Below are 20,640 nucleotides of genomic sequence, written 5' to 3'. Positions count from 1 at the left end.
TCAGTAAATGGAAATCCAAAAGCAAAATAAATAAAGAAAAATTTAGTGAAGATTAAGCAAGATATAACAGACTCACCTTGAACCTGCCAAGTGCTTGCTTGTGATTTAGTCCTTGAAATGACTGCCCATTAACTTCTAAAATCTCATCACCTGTAGACAAACATAATTAGGAATTCTATTAGACCAGTACTATTTCTAGTCCAAGAAAAGTTGTCAAACTATAAGGACTTTGTGGAAGCGGTTTGGCGCAGTGGGAACGGTTTGGTTTCCCAACATTGAGGTCTGGGTTTTGATCCATCACTTTACATTTTACTTGTGTCCTTGAGCAAGGCACTTTATCTACATTGCTTCTCTTCACACAGGAGTATAAACAGGTACCTGGTGGGGTTGCCTGCTACTTCGCCAATATGGCAGCAAAACTTAAGCATGTGGAACCAATGACCAGGGAAACAAAGCGTTTTGTAACCTAAAGGAAAAGCGTCATATGTACCAAATAATAAATATGCTTACAGTATAAAATGATCTAATAGATCAAAACACTGAATCTCAAAATGTCTCTGTCTCTTTTCATAGTTACTGTCTTCTGGTTTTATTACAGCATTTATATCAAAACATCTTGTTGACTCTATGAATGTCCTCTGTCATGCAAAAAAAATTTCTAGCGCATAGAGACCTATGTATTTTGCGCTTTACAAATCCAAATTATTATTATTATTATTATATAGTAATTTATAACCTCAATATCACCAATGATTTTGACATGAACACACATTTACATTGATAATGGTCATCATACATTGTATACCCAGTCCTACCCTCTTTAGAATGCAGAAATGATAGTAAACACTATCTTTAACCATTGTATTTTTTTCCTTGCCATAATACATTATCAGTATGCCATTGTTCTTCAACATAACAGGGCCAGCGGAACGTTTTTGAAAGTGGGGGGGGGGCCCTCACCAGTAAGATGAATGAGAATATGAATCACGAGGGAGCCGATCATACACAAAAATACGCATAGACATTATATATTTTCTACAAAAATATGGAGGCCTGGGCCCCCCCGCCCCCGGTTTGACCGGCCATGCATAACATTTATTTTCCTATACTTCTAAACTGCTTGCGCTGTATGTTGTCCCAACAATATGTCACATGAACATAATGGTTCTGTGGTCACTAAATCAGTCTAATGATGAGTGTATGCTTGCTGTTGGATGTAACAGAAATATATTAATGTTCAGATATCATCAGCTTTTTGTTATCACTAATTCGGCTAACTACCTTCTTTCAGTCTTCCATCGACCGCTGCTGCTCCGGTTGGGAAGATTGTTTTCACAAAGATACTTTTGGTGGAAGAATCCGGTTCTTGAGATGAATATATAGTAAAGCCGAGTCCCTTGCCAAGACCTCCTTTGATCAGTGAAATCTGCTGGGTCACCCAAGGCACCGATTGTTTCTGTAAGAGTTTTTAAACATATTATTTCTTATTTACATCATAATCATAATAATGTTAAAAATATGCATTACCATCTATCAACAATTTCAGTGTCATCATCTGATAGCCATAAAAAAAATAATTGTTTCTCATCACAGGGGTGTAGCAAGAGAAACGAAATAGGTCGTCCAAAATGGAAGCCAGTTGGCATGGCCCTGAGCCGATGGGTGGGCCACGTCCCCTCCTAAACATAAGAAAATTAAGTTAGAGGGCATTTAAATGTGTTTAAATGTTGAAATTTTGTCTTCAAATGAATAGTGTTGAATTAGTTTTCACAAAGATATTTCAGTTATAGACATAGATTGTGCACGGCTATGGTTACTCACATAATGTTTCTAGGCTATGCAGATGCATATCTCTCGCCTTAGTGTAGTGTAAATTCTACTCTAGGTCCTCCAAGTCGAGAGATAGGGCTAAATCTATTGTATTTTGTTGATTAATAAAATTTAAGTTGTGACGTTAACAACAATTCTTCTTTACTGTATTTCATGAATTAATTATAAGCAGAGAGTTACAAACGCCAACAATATTATGTCGGGGAACTGAATCTCAAGTATTGTATTTGCAGAGCCATTTGCATGCATTGTGGGCAACTCAGAACCGTCTATTTTCCAGCGGGGTATAAATGTTTTTAACACGACGCGTGTTGTAAGTGAACTTTTCACCAGGTAGGCAATGATTAAGCCTTACATTTTTGGGAATCCCCACCTAATATTGGTATGAAAACAACATATATTCAATCAATAAAGGTTGTTTTTATCAAATGTAAATATGATTTTGCTTTAGTTTAATGTAACATTTGATAGATTTCAAGAATATAAAGAATTTGCTAAAGGTAGACCAGGTCCAATTAGGAGGCCAAGCTGATTATGCCAAGCTGTCGCGGTAAAAGTGGCCGTCCTAAATAATTGTGGGCCGTCCAAAAGACCGGACGGCTCACTGGCTAAGCCTATGTTTCATCAGAAACACATCTCTCGATTCCTCAATCATCAAGTTTTGTTACTATTTATTCACGACATCCATAGTCGTACTGTACTTTTATCATAGTCAACAGGATCATCAGTTACATTGAGGTTTGTTTATTAAAGCTATTTTCAGACATATGGCATTGGGCTGGCATTGCGTCCAAACAAAAGCTAACCCACTTTATACAATCCAGAATTCACATGCATTTAGCTTGATAACTAACACAGGCAAATAATGGGAAATCCCGAATTCAGATGCGACACAAGCAAACCAAACCTATGACAGCATGTGTACCGCTTATCTTGGAATAAGCAGTTCTCATTTACACTACAGTACATCTTACACTATACATTCAGCTATACATTCTTGTCCAAAACAAGTACTCATCATTTACCCTATTAATCATTGTTCACATTAGACACAGTAAGCATTCTTTTTTTCTGTTCTGTTTTTATATATATTTACTATACAAACTACTGTAGGTAATTGACCTGATATTTTCTGGAATCAATCATCTGGACGCTAAGACAATATTTGTATACAGAAATATCATATAAACACAGCTTCATAGCAAAACACAAACTATGACCAGAAAACCCCCAAAACCAAAACGATGGTATATATCTACTGGCCTTTGCTCAGGACCATACTTAATTATTAAATTTTATCAAAGTCAAATATTTTGCTCACCTTATCACCTGATGCCGATACGGGTTGAGACGGTGAGGATAATTCTTTTTCTGCTTCGTCTGCTGAGTTCTCTTTTGTTACAAAGTAGTTCTGAGATCGTATTGATGAGCTTAAGACACTAACACAGGAGCTGTTTTCTGACGTGTCTGATGAACTTGATGGCGAACGCTTCAGCTTGTTCTTAACCTTGACCAAACAAAATTACACATACAAAATAATTGAATTTCTTTGACTTTTAAGGGGTATTTTACCCAAAAGCACTATTCAATGTTTATTTCCACAATTCAATAATATTATACATTATATAATAATAAAATAATATAATATATACAGATATAATAAATCGTCAAACAATTGGATTTGATTTGTGGAGGAGGTTATATAAGCTGATTAGACTCGTCTGATCAGCTTTAAGCCATAGCCCCCTTACATAATGGTTTAAATTTACTAATTTTATGTTTTTAAAGCAAAACAAAAAGAGAAACTTAAATAAATAAATAACACAAAATCAAAATAAATGAAACAAATATGATTATAATTATGTAAATCTTGTGAGAACCGTTAACTTTTTTTTTTCTTAATTTAATTAATGGAATGAAATCAAATAAAAAAACATTAATATCTTTAATATTATAAATATTTGCATGAAATCTTACTATTTATAAAAAAAAAACACACTATAATCATATTCCATACTGCAGTCATAAAATATGTAGGTCTTATTTAGACAACACTGAGAATGACAGCTGTAAATAATGAGATCTCTTTTTGTTCAGACAAGCTTTTGCAATTAGAAAAAAAAAATCACTTTAGTGTTCTAACAGTGGACGAAAAGCTTCAGAGGAGTTAGTATATTGTTCATGTACAGTAGGCCTCTTTGATCTACAGCATTCCCACTTCTAAGAGACAATGTATTTGATTGGTTAATCCATTGAGGAAAGCTCAACATAATTAACAGCTAAGTACTATTAAGTCTCTCAGATTTTGCACAAATTACTTCTGAAGGTGAAGAAACTTAGAAACACATAACTGGATACACTACATATATTTCTTCAGCCTAATACAGTAATCTTTTGTATACTATCATAATATATCCTAAGAAAATAGTATTATTTTCTTAACACAATTCGGGAACTTTCTGTATTCCTCTATTCCATATCGTTGCTGTGTAGCACTGTAAACACAAAATAAACAAACAGATAAATAATAAAACAACAGTGCTCAATGTTATTAATATGTATTTATTTGTTTATACCATGTAAGTTTTACTCAATTTCTATTTCACACCCAAACTACATGTAGCCTGCCATTAACAGGATGAAATACAATTTTAGTTTACAATTTAGTAACAATAAAAACATGTTTTTTTTTCAACTTAGTAAAGTATGCACATCCTTCTTGTTTATTATGCGAGGAACTGGTTAAAAGACACTTGCCAACAAATACTTTAAAGGTCTCTTTTTTTATATACCCCACTTACCCCTTAACTTTTCTTCATTGGATAAAAACATGAACAAAAGCACCAGAAATGTGAGAGCATGTTAATAATTGGGAAAAATATTGAAATTCATCAGATATGTAATGAAATAAAAAATTTGGTTTTGGGAATATACTAAACATTAAAATTGCAGTTTGTTATAAGGTGCCCACTAAAATCATTTCCTCTCTCCCTATTTTACAAGGCAATGTTAATCAGAAATTGTTGTTGCTAATTGTTGCTAATGAGTTAATATCATTGAAACTGAAATGAGTAGAAAAAAAAAACCCATATGCAATTAAATCAATCATAAAGTTGAGTCATATCCTTAGGAAGTTAGTTGTAAGAAAGTTTCCTTTGCTTCTCTATAAACATTCAACTATATTAAATGTATACAAAGTAATTTAATCCTCTAAAATTTAAGTGCCTCATATAGTGACATCAAAACAAGCACTGAGCCCCCATTCTTGATTCTATCCCTTGAGTCAATACTTGATTGTTTAGATAAATTTAGAGGCTATTTCCATACAGACTCACTGCCCTGCAAAAGGGCCCTGCATACACACTAGCCCACGTCATCACCTTTATCAGTCTTATCTCAAAGCACACACACTTTACAATATTGTTAAAAAGATTTAGTAGTTCCAAAGTATTTGAAGTGAGTGATAAGAGTCTTTTAAGATGCACTACAGTAAGTCAAATTTTGGACCTGCTACTTTGTAAGAACTAATCACCTCAACTGCTGAATGAAGGAGAGGTCCAAATTTAATACAAGGATGAAATGGTACTGAACTTTTACAATTACACTTTATTTATTTATCTTTTTTATCAACATTTATCAGTTTTAGTAACAAGATTACTTTCGTTTGTACCTCAACCCTTCGAGGCCCATATCTATAAATATCCAAAGTTTAAAAAAATATATTTAATCATACAGTTAAAACTTGCATGATTGTCACTAGCTGTGATATGGTTCAAATCCATCATTTATTAAATTAAGTGAACAATGACCAATACAATACTTTTTTATGCACAGATATGTTTGCAGTAATAAACATAATGGTTAAACTACAAGATTTAAAGTTAGATTTTATTAGCTTTACAATATTGACATATTTATAAAATTATTATATTATGTTCAGTATTCACTTAAAACCTATGTCTGAATTTCAGAAATTTAAAAAGAAAATAGGTTAAATTTTAAATGATTAGCATTATTAAAACAAAACACAATTTTCCACCACTTTTAGTATTCACATGTTTTTTTTTTATTATTTTATATTTCACATTAATTATATCATTACAATTATTAATCCTTTTATTAGTTTTTAAATAATATCTGCCAAGACAATCTATTTTAAATATTTACATTATAGGAAGTTAAAATTTTATTTGAGTGTACATGTAGTGTCAACATTATAGCATTATCGTTTATGCCTATTTCTTGTTAAAACACTTGTAAAAATCAGCTAATGACATGTGATTTCAAATCCACAATGAGAACGATAGTGTTTAAGCACTAAATAGCTTGATAAGTGTCAACAGCCCTACAATTTTTAAGGAATTATAAACCGAAAATTAAAAGATAAAAATAGAAGTTCATCGAGATATGACAGTAGATATATCACCCTAAGCAATTATGCTCCATGTTTTTCCTACTGTAGCATGCTAAGCTAATTTTAATAACAAATACCGATTATAATAAATTCAGTACTCATGTTGTGATCTGCATTTAAAGTGAACATGGCATGCATGTGTAAAGTGTATGAGTCATGGTAATTAAAGACAAAGAGGAAAACCACAGATTAGCTACATTATTAAAGTGTACACATTTTTTGTCAAGCAATTCTATGAAAATTTAGTCCAATGCTCCTTAAGTAGCACAGATACGGTATGTTCATGAGGTACTTTCAGTATTTCCCAACACTCAGGGGTGTATCTATAGTACACGCAATTAAAGTGGTCTGGCCTGTTGCTGCCAAGAGGCCTAAGTGGCAATGGGCCAGGTGGCAAAAAAGGGGTAGCAACATGGAATCCATCATTAATGGCAAGTCTAAGCAGGAAAACAAATAACACTGAATCTGATCTAGATGGATACTGTATTCCTTAAATAGTGGAATATGAAAATTGGCACTACCGGAATTTTATGTATACTGTAATAATTTTCCAAGGCACTAAAGGATTTCAATGCTGAGAAAAAATGAGGTATGGTACCTGCAAAAAAGGAAGCAGGCGTGGACAAAAACTAAATTATTATTAAGCTCGGCCTAAATGCTGGCTCAAATGTCACATGCATAATTCTAAAAAAACTTTCATGTGTCAATTACAGGAATTCTGTACTACACCAAAATGAGATGTTTAAACATACCTTGCGTGCAACGACAAGCTGGACAACATTACTAGCATTTCGCAGGATTTCTACGACCTCATTGTGCGTCACACACATCAGATTATGTCCATTGATCATCAGAATCTCATCACCTTTCTGAAGTCTTCCATCCCTTGAAAAATAAAAATACAGAAATTTTGTGATTAATAAAATCCTCATTTCAATATTCAGTTTTTGTATATATATCACTATCTTTCATAAATATGTAATGTGTTTGTGATGATAACTGTCTAATTTGTGTAAAACAATTGTACTGTACTACTGTATTTATCCGTAGCTTATAATTAACACAGTGTGATAAAATTATTTTTAAATAATTTTATCAAAATAAATTTGGTAAATTAACTAATACCATATTGAATAGTTTAAGATAATCAGTCAGAAGTTATGTTGAAAAATATATTTATTACTATTATCAACAATTGATTAACTTATTGATCAATAATCATCAAAATACAACTAACATTAACAAGTTTTTACAAACCTTTCAGCAGCCTTGTCCTTTTCAACTCCAGCAACAAATATCCCAACATCCCCCTTTCTTGAACCTTTACCCCCAGCAATCTGTATTCCAAGTCCTCCTTCATCCTTAACCAAATGCATCTTAACTACTTCCCGTTTCTAAGGAGAAAAAACATTATTCAAGATTTGAGGAATTCTAGGAAAAGAAATTCCATTTATAATTTACATGGCTCAATAAGATATCAGAAATATAATTATTGAGGATGGGTAGGTTGTGTGATTTGATTAGAATAATTCATAGAAGCATGTAATGGAGAAAGCATACAGTACAACCTGGCTGTACATATTTTGATTTACAAGACTGAAATTTGATAATCTTATATGTAATGATTACTATGTCCATGTTTAAATTAATCATATTCATTAGTTGATATTATTTTATGCATTAATTTAATATATTGTTACATCCACGTTTCATTAATATTCTTTCTATTATTTTGTATATATTTACATTTAATATACAATAAATGTAATAAATATGGAATGTTTTATGCAAGAATTTTTGATTTGAATAATACAGTAACTAAAAATAAATAAATGTAATGTTAGAATAATAAAATAAAGTAATATAATTAAATATTGTTGTTACAGTATTCTAAATTGCATTAATAGTACAATAAAATATGAATAAGGCAAAAAGGAGTATTAGTTGTTAAGATGCTTGCCTTCTAATCCAAGGGTCCTGCGTTTAATTCCTTTGACAGGAAGACTTTTTTTTCATGACAAAAAACAACTCCACTCACTATAGCCTCATAAAGAGACTGCTAATAAAAGCATCATGTTATATAATATTTTAAAGAGGGGCCCAGAATATCAGACGATCTTCCAGAATATGCTGGAAGGGTTTCTTCTACAAAACATGGTTTGAAAAAAAAAAGCTAATGCATCATGGTAACATCACTGTACTTTCCTAAGAAAAAAAAAAAACTACTCAGCTTACTATTCACTACAGACTTTTACTTTGTTTTTTATCCAAAGGAATTAATTCAAAATCTATAATCATGGATTTTAGTGATTCTGACCATGCTACAGTAAATACAAGTACTTCACTACCAATCATATTTGAGAACAAATCACCAAGTAAAAATATAGACTCCTAAACCTTAATATTACAGTAGGTCTACATACTTAGAATATCGACTAATATTTAGGACTTCCTAACTTGCTAAACTGTAATTTTCACCAGAACCCTCAGACTTAAAAATACAGTATTTACCATAACTCCCTAATAACTTACTAACTAAATGTTAATTAAACATGCAAGTTAAGATCTTGCCTTTTGCTATACTATCAGTAGTTACCATACATCCCATTGGAATTAGAAGCTCACCAAGACTTTAGAAATCAATTTGATGCTTGTCTTGGATTCCAGAATTTTGATGTAAAGGTCAAAATAATCCAGGTGCAAAGTCGTGTTATATTTTTCTATTTTTTTCAATGTACAATTTTATAACTTGACATTTAAAAAAAATTATAAATCATCATACTGCTAAATTGTGAATCTATTAAGAAATAGTACTGGAAAGTATTTTGGGCTCTTTGTTTTCAAAAGAAAAATGAAACAACAGATATTCAGATGATAGGTCGGGGGCCCCTGCACAACGTAAAGTTCTATTTGGCCTGTATCAGTTGTCTAAGTATAGCAACCGTTAAGCATTAAACATCTGGTACCTCTACCATAATATAGACATCAAATACAGTACAGTATGCAGAATCATTTAGTCGTCTATTCTTCTTTTCCATACAGTACTGTACTACTGTATTATTTCTAAATTAGAGCCAAGTAATACAGTAGGTAAAAAGTTACGACGAGGATATATTTTTCCATGTAGACTCCATGTGTCTCTTTGATTGGTGAAATGGGATCCTCAATGTGATTAAGAATGTTCTTGGGCAGAGAAATACAGTATTTGTCCCCTGTTTTTCTTCACACCATATTACACCAGATAAAACACTTTAGTTGTATTGCTTCTACAGCAGTTTTTAAAATTCAGAAGATTGTACATTCCTACCTTTTCATCTAATAGGCCTAGAGAAAGGCGTTTGGAAGTTCCATCTTCAGCTTCCTCAATACATTTTATTCTTGCCAAGTTTTGTTCAATCGCTTGGTTTAAATCTTCTTTAATTTTGGCCTGGCCTTCTATCAGAGATTGCAGTAAGGTTTTTACAAATATCTCAAAATCACCTGGTTCAGGTTCTTGAAGATTTGAGCAAGTGTGAGTGTTAAGCTTACTAAATGCCATGTTGCCTGCTCATGACACAATGATTTATTAAGAACAATGGAACAATGAGGAGCTCACCAAACACGTCTTACCTCAAACGCGGTATGAGTAAGAATGAAGGGAAAAAAAGCTAATTTTTTCTGACAAAAAAGTTCTACTTGTGTAACTACTGTAATTACTGTACTGGCAACTACTGTAGTGGACTATAATTACTAAATACAGTATTTCCAATTAACAATCATAAAAACTTTTATAATAAAATTTCTCTAAATAAATTTTCAAAATCTTAGGTACTGTACAGTCAAGGAGGTATTTAATACCGTCTTGGTACAGTATCAGTAGTTGGTAAACTTGGAATTGCGCACATTTTGTAATTGGATGTTGGATTCAAATGTAATGAATAAAGACAAATAATTAAAAAACAAATTAAAAAAAATTAAATTAAACAACACACAATCATAGGAAAAGAAAACTGACATCAGGATGAGTTTACAGTATAGTACATTTGTACTATCACATTTGGGCTACAAAAATCAAAGTTTAAATGTAATAGAATTCAAATTATTTTATCTAAAAACATTTGCCCTTTTTTTAAAATTAATTATATAAAGGAAGAATTTAATTTAAAGTATTTATTATAATTTACAAAACAAGCCCTATATCATCATCAATAAAATGTAATGCATTAAAGATTTTTTTTACCCAATGTATCGTTTCAATTAACAGAAACGGAAGTCCAACAAATGAAGAATTAATTGCTTAATTACAGTATTTTATCCTACATTAATTATTGAGCCCTGAGGCAACCATTTTGTTAAGACATCATGTACTGACATAGCATGTCATCCTATCATAACATTCCTTTGATTCACTCTACTACAGATAGCAACAAATGATTCGCACAAATGGCCTCAAGGAAAGCATGGTCTGATGACAAAGTTTTCCGTTAGCACAAACTTAGCTTTAAATTTCCTGTAATATAATATAGCACATTATATGCTAGGGCTGCTAAGTAAGTATTAGTAACATTATATTGTTATTGGGTTTGCACACACACAACAGTTTCAGAATAGGTAATTGAGTAGCACATAACCTTGATTTGCATTGAAATTTTAAAAATTCAGTGGAAAATGGGGGGGACACATGCTCCCCCTTTCCCCCTACTGGATTAACCCCTGCGTCTAGTAACTTTACATCCTATTTCGTGTACAGCAATTTCCCTGGCTAAAGCCCATGGTATGATTTGAATGAGTTGCTCAGCTGACTTTCACAACAAAACATTTGTGAAGTTTGGCTTTGAATTGAGCATTAGTGTTAAAAGTTTTTATTGGCCAATACACAAAGTTTTTTTCCTGAACAGAGGATTCCCTGGGTATACTGTAAGCCCACCCCCACCCCTAAATCAGTCCATTTTCATGTTCAAGGCGATTAGGCTTGTATACCAGAGGAACTACATGCTGTAGGAATATAAATCAGTAAAGACTTTGTTGTTTAGGTCTGTATCAGATTTTAAGGTTTAACCCACATTATTTTATTCTTTAAAATTAACAAATTCAATTTTTTCCACAGAATTTAAAAGACAGTATTTCTGACTGGGAATCACAAACTGGCTCTTTATAATTTAACAATGATTTAAATTATGTTCGTTAGGATTTCCCCTAAAAATGATATTTTTTGCTAATGGATTCTTCCAGGCAAGCACGTGGCTTTTCCTCAGTTCATGTTTTGCTTCTGTACTTTACCGGAATAAACAAATGAAATTAAATGAAACCAGCAGTCAATGGACTTTTAAGTGTCCTTTAATAAACTGCATTTTTTGCTTCATTATAGCATTTGTAATTATAATCAAATCAGTTACTGTACTTTCACAGGTAAAACAGTATTTTGTTGATAACAAGTGATACCTAACAGTACAGTATACAGTACCTCAGACTGAATATTTATGAAGTACAGTACATCGAAAGGGTAAGCAGCTAACCGAAAGATACAAATATGAAACTTGAACATAAACTATAGTACCGCAGTATATACTATAGTACTGTACGCTACTACCTATGGTTACAATAACAACACAGGCCTACAGTATTTTTTATCCAGTGGCAGTGCTAGGGGCAGGGGGGGGGCTTTTATCCCAGTTTTCCCCACAAAAAAGAAGAGAAACCACAATTCATCAGGGCAAAAAAAAATATGATTTTCTATGTATTAGTTGTAATATAAAATCGATTAAATAAGCCTCTGGAACCCCTAAATTGTCATATTTTTCGGGGCTCCCCGCCACCCCATGGACCACTTTCGAAATCGACACCCAACAACACCCACTTTGCTCTCGCCAGGAACCCTTCCCTCCTCCCACCTAAAATCGTACCTTTCCCCTCACTTGTCCCCACCCTCCCCCCTCCCCCGACTTCAGACGCTGGCACCACCACATTATTATTACTATAAATTATTAAAATTTCAATAAAAAATTAGTAATGGCTAGTTGCAATAATAATGGCAGGGACACAGAACTAAATAAAACCTTACATGTCATTAATTACTGTAAGCATCATTTGTTCGATAAAAAAAGTCAACAACAAATGAAACAGACAATATTCAACAATTATATTAAACAATATTAAACATAAGCAACATACTGTACAAACAATTTTAACCTGCACACAACAAGTTTACTGAAAAAAATTACATTAGTCATGAGGAAAAAAAAAACTTTGAGACTGACTTTCTACCGAGGACCTTGGATTAGATGGCAATGATCTTACCACCAAGCTTTCAACTCAACTCTGATATTTGATTAAGCAAATAAATTATATTACTACAGAATATTACAAAATAATAAATAACAATGTTATTAAAATTACTATAGATTATCATTATTAAATTTTTATTATTAAATAAAAGGAAGTGTTGGTTATTGGTTTTCTGTGTGTAAATAAAAAAGGGCGACATTTTTGTAGGAACTCAACAGCCAGAATATGGACCTACATAATATTAATATATCCATGGTCATGCTGTATGTTTCTAGTCAGGAATAGCATGGTAGAGCTACACTAATCTATAGATTATTGTATACTGTAGTACAGTAGGTAAAATTAAAATTATCATGTGAGAGGACTATTCAGTATGGCAAAATCAATAATTATTCGGTAATTTGACAATGGTGTTTATACAGTATTCTAATCAAACTAAATGCAAACAATATTGAATGGAATGCATATAGAATCATTTTATAATAATGTATGGCATGTCCTGTCTTTAAATTGTATTGACATGCGTAGATCGTTGCATTCTAACCTCAAAGTACTGTAACTTTACTAGGACTATAATTGTGAAGACTAAAAACAACTGCACTACAGTATCCCTAGAATTAATGCTAATTCTATGTCAAGCATAGTACTACCAAGGTTTCTAATGGCTTCACTTTATTATATGGTCATTTATGATATATGAATATATACTAAAAAAAAAGAAAAACAAGAGAGAGATAGGTTGCAAATTCTAGAGTGTCGGCATAGCATAATTTTGAGTTAAGGGTAGTTTGATGTGCACTGTGCCATGCAACAAATTTTAAGTATTATTATTATAAATTTAACAGCCTACAATAAATGTTGACTAACTAAAGTGAAACTGAAACATACCTTTTTCTTTGCTTGCTGCGCTGCATTAGATAATATTGAATCATTCCTAGAGATTTTGTGAGGTGATTGTGGTGGTAATGTTCCATCAACCTTTACAGTTTTTGTTGGTGGTACATCCGAAAGTTGCTGCTCCATCATATTCTCCATATCTTCCGCATTTCCCAGCAGATCTCGTCTCCGCTTTGTTCCGGACAAGCGCTTTTCCTGATTACGTTCAAACATATTTTTATCAATTCCTCCGTAACTAGTTCCGTATGGTGATAGGAAATGTTCACTGTTGTTCTGGTCAGAATTTTCATCCTGACCCCAGTCCATCACAATTTTTCCGCCAACAACATTCTTCTCAATCCAATTTTGAATGTCCCTTTTCTCTACCAAGTCACTGGATTCAACAGACACTTGTGGTGGCAGTGGAGCCTTTCGCTTACTTTTTCTAAGCACTGTAAGACAAAGTTTACCAGAACGAAGAGCACTTTCCAATAAAAATCTGCAAAGAAAATTTAATATACCTAAATGACAAAGTATTAAATTTTAGTTTTTTATACAAAATCATTATCTGTCCTATAATACCTTGAGATGAGTTGTAAAATAATAATTAAATGTCAGGGATGTAAGATGTAAATCTACTCACATAGTACCTACTGTACAATTAGCACTCATTGCAATCCTCAAGTTATTGAGGTATTTTACCTACTGTAGACATTTTACAATGCTACCTAGAAATTTAGTAAATAAAACAATAAAACATATCAACCTGATCAGGAGGAACTTACTTGGTTCTTTCAAGAGAACACCTTTCTAATATTTTTTCATTTATCTGTAAAATTTCATCATTTGTTTGCAGTTTTCCGGTGAAAGAGGCAACACTCTCTGGTGTCACACTTTTTATTTTAATATTTCCGACAAGTGGTTTATTCTTCAAGAATGTGTAATTCTGTAGGCTTCTATCTGCTTTTAACGATATTCCCAATTCTTGCATAGATGGAGGAGGGTTCGTAAATACTATAACTTGTATTAATTCCGTGTCCCTCCGATGTGGAGATTTTAGGTCGTCATTTTTTTCTGGACTACCACCTGAATCAATTCCATTAAGAAACAGTTCCAGGGCATGTGCGCTCCGGTTAACGTCCTCCTGTACTGAGATCGGCTCTGATTTTAAATCATCCTGGAATTCCCGCAAGAGTCTGAGACACCTCTGTGCATTTCCAGCACTGATCGGCATTTTGATTCCCTAATAAAAAAGGTAAAAAAAAAAAATCAATCACATAATCCTAAGGAAATCACTAGCATAATACTAGTCTACGTATTTACATGCTGTTGGCTTACTTCATTCTTACATACTGTACTACTGTATGCAATGCAGACAGACAGCATTGTTGTATTGTTTTTAAGTAGTTTTAGTAAGCTTCTTACAAAACCCTTTGTGGTTTTCCTGTCCTTAATGGCTACTGTGCAATGTGAATAAAACTCAGTAGAGTAACTAACTGTATACAGCTTGATACTTTTCAGCTTTAATGGAAAAAGACAAAGTTACCAGCAGCACAATACTTTCATTTTCTATCCAGTGTTTTTTATCCAGTGTTTCTAAAATATTTTTTCTCTTCAATCAACTTTCAACAGCTTTAAATTTTCTGTTTGGATTTTAACATTTTACTGTCAACGTAAAACTGCAAAAAATTAAAAATAGAAAGAAACTTTAACCTTTGTACTTAATACATCTATATTTTAATACTTTACAAAGACAAAAGTAAACTGTCTGGTACAGTAATTATATTCCGGATTCATAGGTGTTTTTATCTGTGTTTCAATGAAACAAATTTTAACCTTTGTACTTAATACACAACATCTCTATTTCCTTGAAATTTAGAGCATGAAAACATTTCATGGCGAATGAAAAATTAATACCCTTCCTACATAGTAGAATATACAGTACTTACAAAGACAAAAATTTAACTGTCTGGTACAGTAATTATATTTGGGATTCATAGGTGTTTGGATCTGTGTTCTATGATATTTTTAAGCAATTCAATATTTTACCATTCAAATTAGTAGTGGTTCTGAAAAAGAAGTCTAGAAAAAAGGCCTACAGTACTGTACAGATGCGCTTAATGTCGGAGACCACTGGGAAGGTCATCATACTTTACTCTGACCAGGGAGGTATACAAATTATTTTTATCCCCGGCTCTGACTATACTGTAGTAGGTGGACTTGTAAAGTGCTGTATGATGAGAGTCAAACTTGAGTGTTTTAGGTATTAATACAATTTAAAAAAATTGTGGACTTGTAAAGTGCTGTATGATGAGAGTCAAACTTGAGTGTTTTAGGTATTAATACAATTAAAAAAAATTGAAAGACAGCAGGAATTTTCTCCTTCAATGTCTGACAACTACTATGTACAGAATGCTTCAGTGTCCCTCTGTCTCGCCAGTATACAAACTGCAATCTGTGCAGGCAATATAAGGAAGTAACCGGCTCAATGTAAAATGATTTGTTGAAATTTTCTCTTGAGTACAGCTGTATAGACTGAATGCTCATTTATTTTATGAAATCCCTATGTATCACATTTCCTTTAAATCTATTTATAAACAATAATTGAAATCCGGTCAATCCAATACAGTCGTGTTATGTTATTCAATTACTGCGCTCAAACCTTATTGGCACCAATCAAATGTACTTTCTTTTTCAAATGAAACATGGTCGAGTTTCTCATGATCCAGTGAGGGGTGGTCTAGTACTACACTAATTAGTAATAATAATAATAATACGATTTATAAAGCGCACAAATCCACTGCAGTAATGCTTAAGGTGCTACTGTACTGTACACCGTAGATTGATACAGTAATACCATGGAGGAATTTAACTAATTCCCCATGATAATACAGTGATAATAATGAGGTAATTATTAACTAGGGCTACTTCAATGGGAAACCTGGGTGGTAAGATGTTTAGGGGTCACATCCCCTTTAGATACGCTACTGCAAAACTCCCTAATTTATCTAAAACAATGCATCATTGATGACAAAAAATATCATCAATTGGATAACATTTGCAAAAATGGAATAATTCAATAGTAGCACAGAGTTTTGTCTGTTGCTGTTCCCAACAAATTGGTCCTGGCCACCAGAATGTTAAATATCCGAGATAGGCCCCATGTATTCAACATGGGGCCCGCCAAGATTTTAATCCAGCCTGCGCAACATTGCTCAAAAATAAATAAGGCCATGTAAAATTTAAAAATTGGTTAGAAAAAAAGAGACCAAAATTGCATACAAGAAATTATATATTAATTCATCTATAGAAAGCAGAAAATTTTACCTATGATTAACAGTCATAATGCAAATATCTGTATATAATCACGCACAATTCACTCTAACACAACAGGCATCATGGATGCCATGTGGCTAACAGTATAGAACAACAGTAGGGCATAGAACTGCAAGTGGTCTGGCTAGCGTGACTGGAGACCAAACAGATTACAAAAGAAGAAAGACTAAGAGGAAAAAGAAGACAAGACAGACAAGGGAAAAAGACAAATAAATTGTCTAATAGTGAAAAAAATTATTAAAATTATTGAAAATATAAAAATAACAAATAAAAAGATTTAAGTAAAAATAGAAAAATAGAAATTTCATTCAAAAGGAAATTACACCGACTAGAAATTTCCAATTCTTAAAAGAGGGGGCTTGGCCTACGTGGGTTCATCTACAACATGAAAAATTGAGAAGGATGAAATTTTGCAAGTTTGAGAGGTTGTCGCCAAAGACCGACAAGAACGGTATGGGTTTATTGCAGAGTTTACAGTGTACGTAGGCATTGTAAACGTTTAATGAGGATAAGGTTGACCTTATTATACCTCATGGCCAGCATCAATTGGAAACCAGAGGTGAATATTCATTTTAAAAACTGCCTTAAATGTGCATTGGGTTGGTGTAGTTCCAGAATGACAAGTTTTTTAAGTTTTGGCCAGAAGAGGCAAATGTCTAGGATTCGATTGGTTGCGCCATACTAAATAGCAATTGTGGATAAATTAATATTATTAATTCATATTAGAAGAGGTCACACAGGATATATTTTCATTTTTTCCCCTGACCATATTCATTATGTATTTGTATGTTCAAATAAATAAATGAAATAAAATGTCTTTGCAGATACCTTACCAACCGGGCCACAGCACTGTCTTTTCAGTCTTTTCTATTTATTTGAATGTAAACAATAATGAACCATGTCGAGCGTGAACCATTCACTACTGTATAGCAGAAGTTGATGATTTGGTTGGGACCCACTTCTTTTAGCACAAGTTTAAGTATGTGCATATAAATTGTAAATAGGCATACTTGTCTTGACTAGTATTAGTATTACATACCGACAAAATCACAGTCCTAAAATAGCTGACTTATGGCGGTTTGGACCTTCTACTAAGAGTAAGACTAAGAAGGACTAAGACCATCTTTTAGGCTATTCCATCCCTACTAGTCTAGGCCTAGGGCCTAGGCTAGTGTGGCCTAGCCAGGCCCTAGGCCTAGGACTTTGGGGAACGACAGAAAATATGGTGAATAGGTTTTTAATACAACGTCATGCTTACTACTTACATTAGATATGTCTTCAACAAATATCTAATTTATAAGAAACGGCACGGTCGGTTCGAAATTAGGCGCAATAACATCGTGGTTAAGCAGGGTTTGGTTTTATTTATGAAGACAACAGCGTCTCCCGACGTACGCTAAAAAGTATAAATCCTTGGTATCGCTAAATCTACCTGCAGCGACATCTACAACATGACCATCTAGCTTAGGCTGTGTATATTCTGCGCATGTGTGTTCACAACTTCTGGTGAAACCAGGGCAAAACTCACAAAAACGAGTGTTCTCTGTAATTAATTAAATATGTATGCCGCCTGTATGTATTATTACATATTGTTTTTAATAATTACTTCTGTAGATAATGATCTGTTTTTTTTTTTGGTCCTTCTGTTTTTACAAATCCATTTTACATAGGCCAAAATTCAATTCAATTCAATTAACATTTATTCAATTAATTAATCAAATACATCAAATGATAAATAAAGTGGACAACATTAAAATTAATTAATTAAGATCAAAAATAGAAGCGAAGCTTGTCTCAATTTGACCCCGACAAAACAAAAAGTAAAATCTAATAATAAACGCATATCAATTAGACCTACATTATATATATATATATATATATATATATATAAATTTGAAGAAAATGTAATTTTTTATGGATAGGCCTACCAATGGCCAACTCAGGCTCACTTTCAAATATAGAAAAAGAACAAATTGGACCATTTAAGTGATTTTTTATTAACTGACATTTAAAAATGGAAAAAATAATAATCTCAAAGAACATATATTTAAATAATAATGATTGGGCATTTGTAAATTGACCCACGTGAAACGACCACTCAATAATCCCACACCACAACCCACCCACCCTAAGTGTGGTCGCAAAGAACTTCGATTTAAAGGGGTTTTCTATCAGATCTAAATGAGTGACTCGTGTGCTGAGCTACAAAACCTAAAATTGAGGCCAATAAGTTTTAAAAAGTTAGTATCAGCAGATGACCATTCCTCATGCTTGGTGGATGCTCCGTTGGGTTCTGAAGTTCTTCCTGTACTTTTATTCCACCCCATAGGCTACTCCGCTCGAAGCCTCTGAAGGTATTGGTATAATTGTCACTGATTATTATAAAGATAAGACAGTGATTATATTTTAAGAGGGTAACTCTTACCGCTCAAAAGCTCGTTATATATAATTTATTATATTACAATCCTCGGCCAGACAAAGGAATTCCACTTAAATTCAAAACACCGAACGAACTCTCTAAATTTAGAGGGTAAAAGCAGAGATGGTCTGTAAAAAATGATGGTTTCGTAAATTATGCTCCCGTAATTTTAAAGAAACAACCTACCATTTTTTATTTATTTGTGATAAAATCCAGCCATTTAGAGAAAAGGTTTTTAAAGATTTACAAAATGATCTTGTTAAATTGGGATTAGGTGAATTTTGGGAATCTTAACCAACTAGATCTTAAGATTATAAACATAATTTATTTCTCAATAAATCTTTATGACCAAATTAGTAATCATAAATTAGCAGAAATATTTGATGATTACTGTAAAGTATTTCTCGAAGGTGCAGGCGCACATGGAAATTAAGATCCGAAATATATAAATCCCATGGTCACATTATTATTACCACCTGTTATTCTTTAATTAGTTTTTGTTTTCCCTTTTAATTTGTTCATAAATAAGAAGCTATATGATCAATTCTACAGTTCTAAGCTGTATATTAATTAGCTGTTAATACCTATGCCATATTGATCGATTGACTTTCATCCTTTTTCTTTCTTTCGTTTTTTGTTTATATAACCAATAAGTTTTACTTTGTATATACATTTTATTTTAATTGACTTTTAGTTTATGTTTATTTTTCTTACATTTGGATGCACCGTTGGGTGTTGCTATTTACGAAAGTGATATCCTTTGAAATTGTAATCAGCTGAAGAATCGCCATGTGGTGGATTTCTCTATAAAGCTACATCAATGTGCTAGTAAAGTTAAAGGACGTGAAAACATGCGCTACCGGTGACTCAGACCATGCTCAGACGGACTAAAAGGCGCACGAAGGTCATCGTTCTTCGCTGCTGACTGCCCTCTCTTGCCAAAGCGTGTACCATACAGGGTTGCCATTATTATGAGGCTCCAAGTGTAAATGTATTATTTAACACAATTATTTATATATAATTCATTATTTAACACATAATTGAATATATCACTCTTTATTTATATATAATGCATTTACGTCTAAAAGATTATATGTAAATAATTGCGTTAACATTTTCATTATTTATATATAATTAGTGTACTGATTTCATTATATATAAATAATGAAAGGGTAACCAACATCATTTTTATATAATAAGGTTACTGGTTTCATTATATATAAATAAGGAAAGTGTAACACATCATTATATATAAATAACGTAAGAGAGTTTATTATTTAAAAGATTAGCAGTAAAGCTACGTTCACATCAAGCCCGGATTCCGGACCGGAATCCGGGCCCGGTTACGATTTCCGGTTGTGCGTTCACATCGCGTCCGGGGAGCGTATTTTTTTTCTGCAGTACACATAAGCAAATATATGTTTCTTTTAGCCAATCAGAATGTAGGAAGCCTAAAATGACGTCAGATAACTATTGAATAATTAATCAGCAGTGAGACTCG

The 20,640-nt window shown here is 32.8% G+C and overlaps 1 protein-coding gene across 1 annotated transcript in view; it reads right to left on the bottom strand.

The window, feature by feature from the left end:
* The window catches only part of LOC117112733, a 34,379-nt gene extending 16,221 nt beyond the window's left edge, over positions 1–18,158 (bottom strand). Inside the window, exons 1-8 of the mRNA XM_033255880.1 lie at positions 17,986–18,158; positions 14,170–14,627; positions 13,397–13,883; positions 7,502–7,638; positions 6,997–7,129; positions 3,152–3,337; positions 1,282–1,456; positions 77–150 (exon numbers count right to left, since the gene is read on the bottom strand). Of these exons, the coding sequence (XP_033111771.1) occupies positions 77–150; positions 1,282–1,456; positions 3,152–3,337; positions 6,997–7,129; positions 7,502–7,638; positions 13,397–13,883; positions 14,170–14,618 (1,641 nt within the window). The 5' untranslated portion in view covers positions 14,619–14,627; positions 17,986–18,158. The remainder of the gene's footprint in view (positions 1–76; positions 151–1,281; positions 1,457–3,151; positions 3,338–6,996; positions 7,130–7,501; positions 7,639–13,396; positions 13,884–14,169; positions 14,628–17,985) is intronic.
* Positions 18,159–20,640: the final 2,482 nt, after the last annotated feature.

Source organism: Anneissia japonica, unplaced genomic scaffold (assembly GCF_011630105.1).
Source record: "Anneissia japonica isolate Jap-2015-1 unplaced genomic scaffold, ASM1163010v1 scaffold1078_len308785_cov188, whole genome shotgun sequence".
Taxonomy (NCBI): Eukaryota; Metazoa; Echinodermata; class Crinoidea; order Comatulida; family Comatulidae; genus Anneissia; species Anneissia japonica.
The sequence above is the reverse complement of the archived record's forward strand: the minus strand, read 5'-3'. Positions and strand labels throughout refer to the sequence as shown.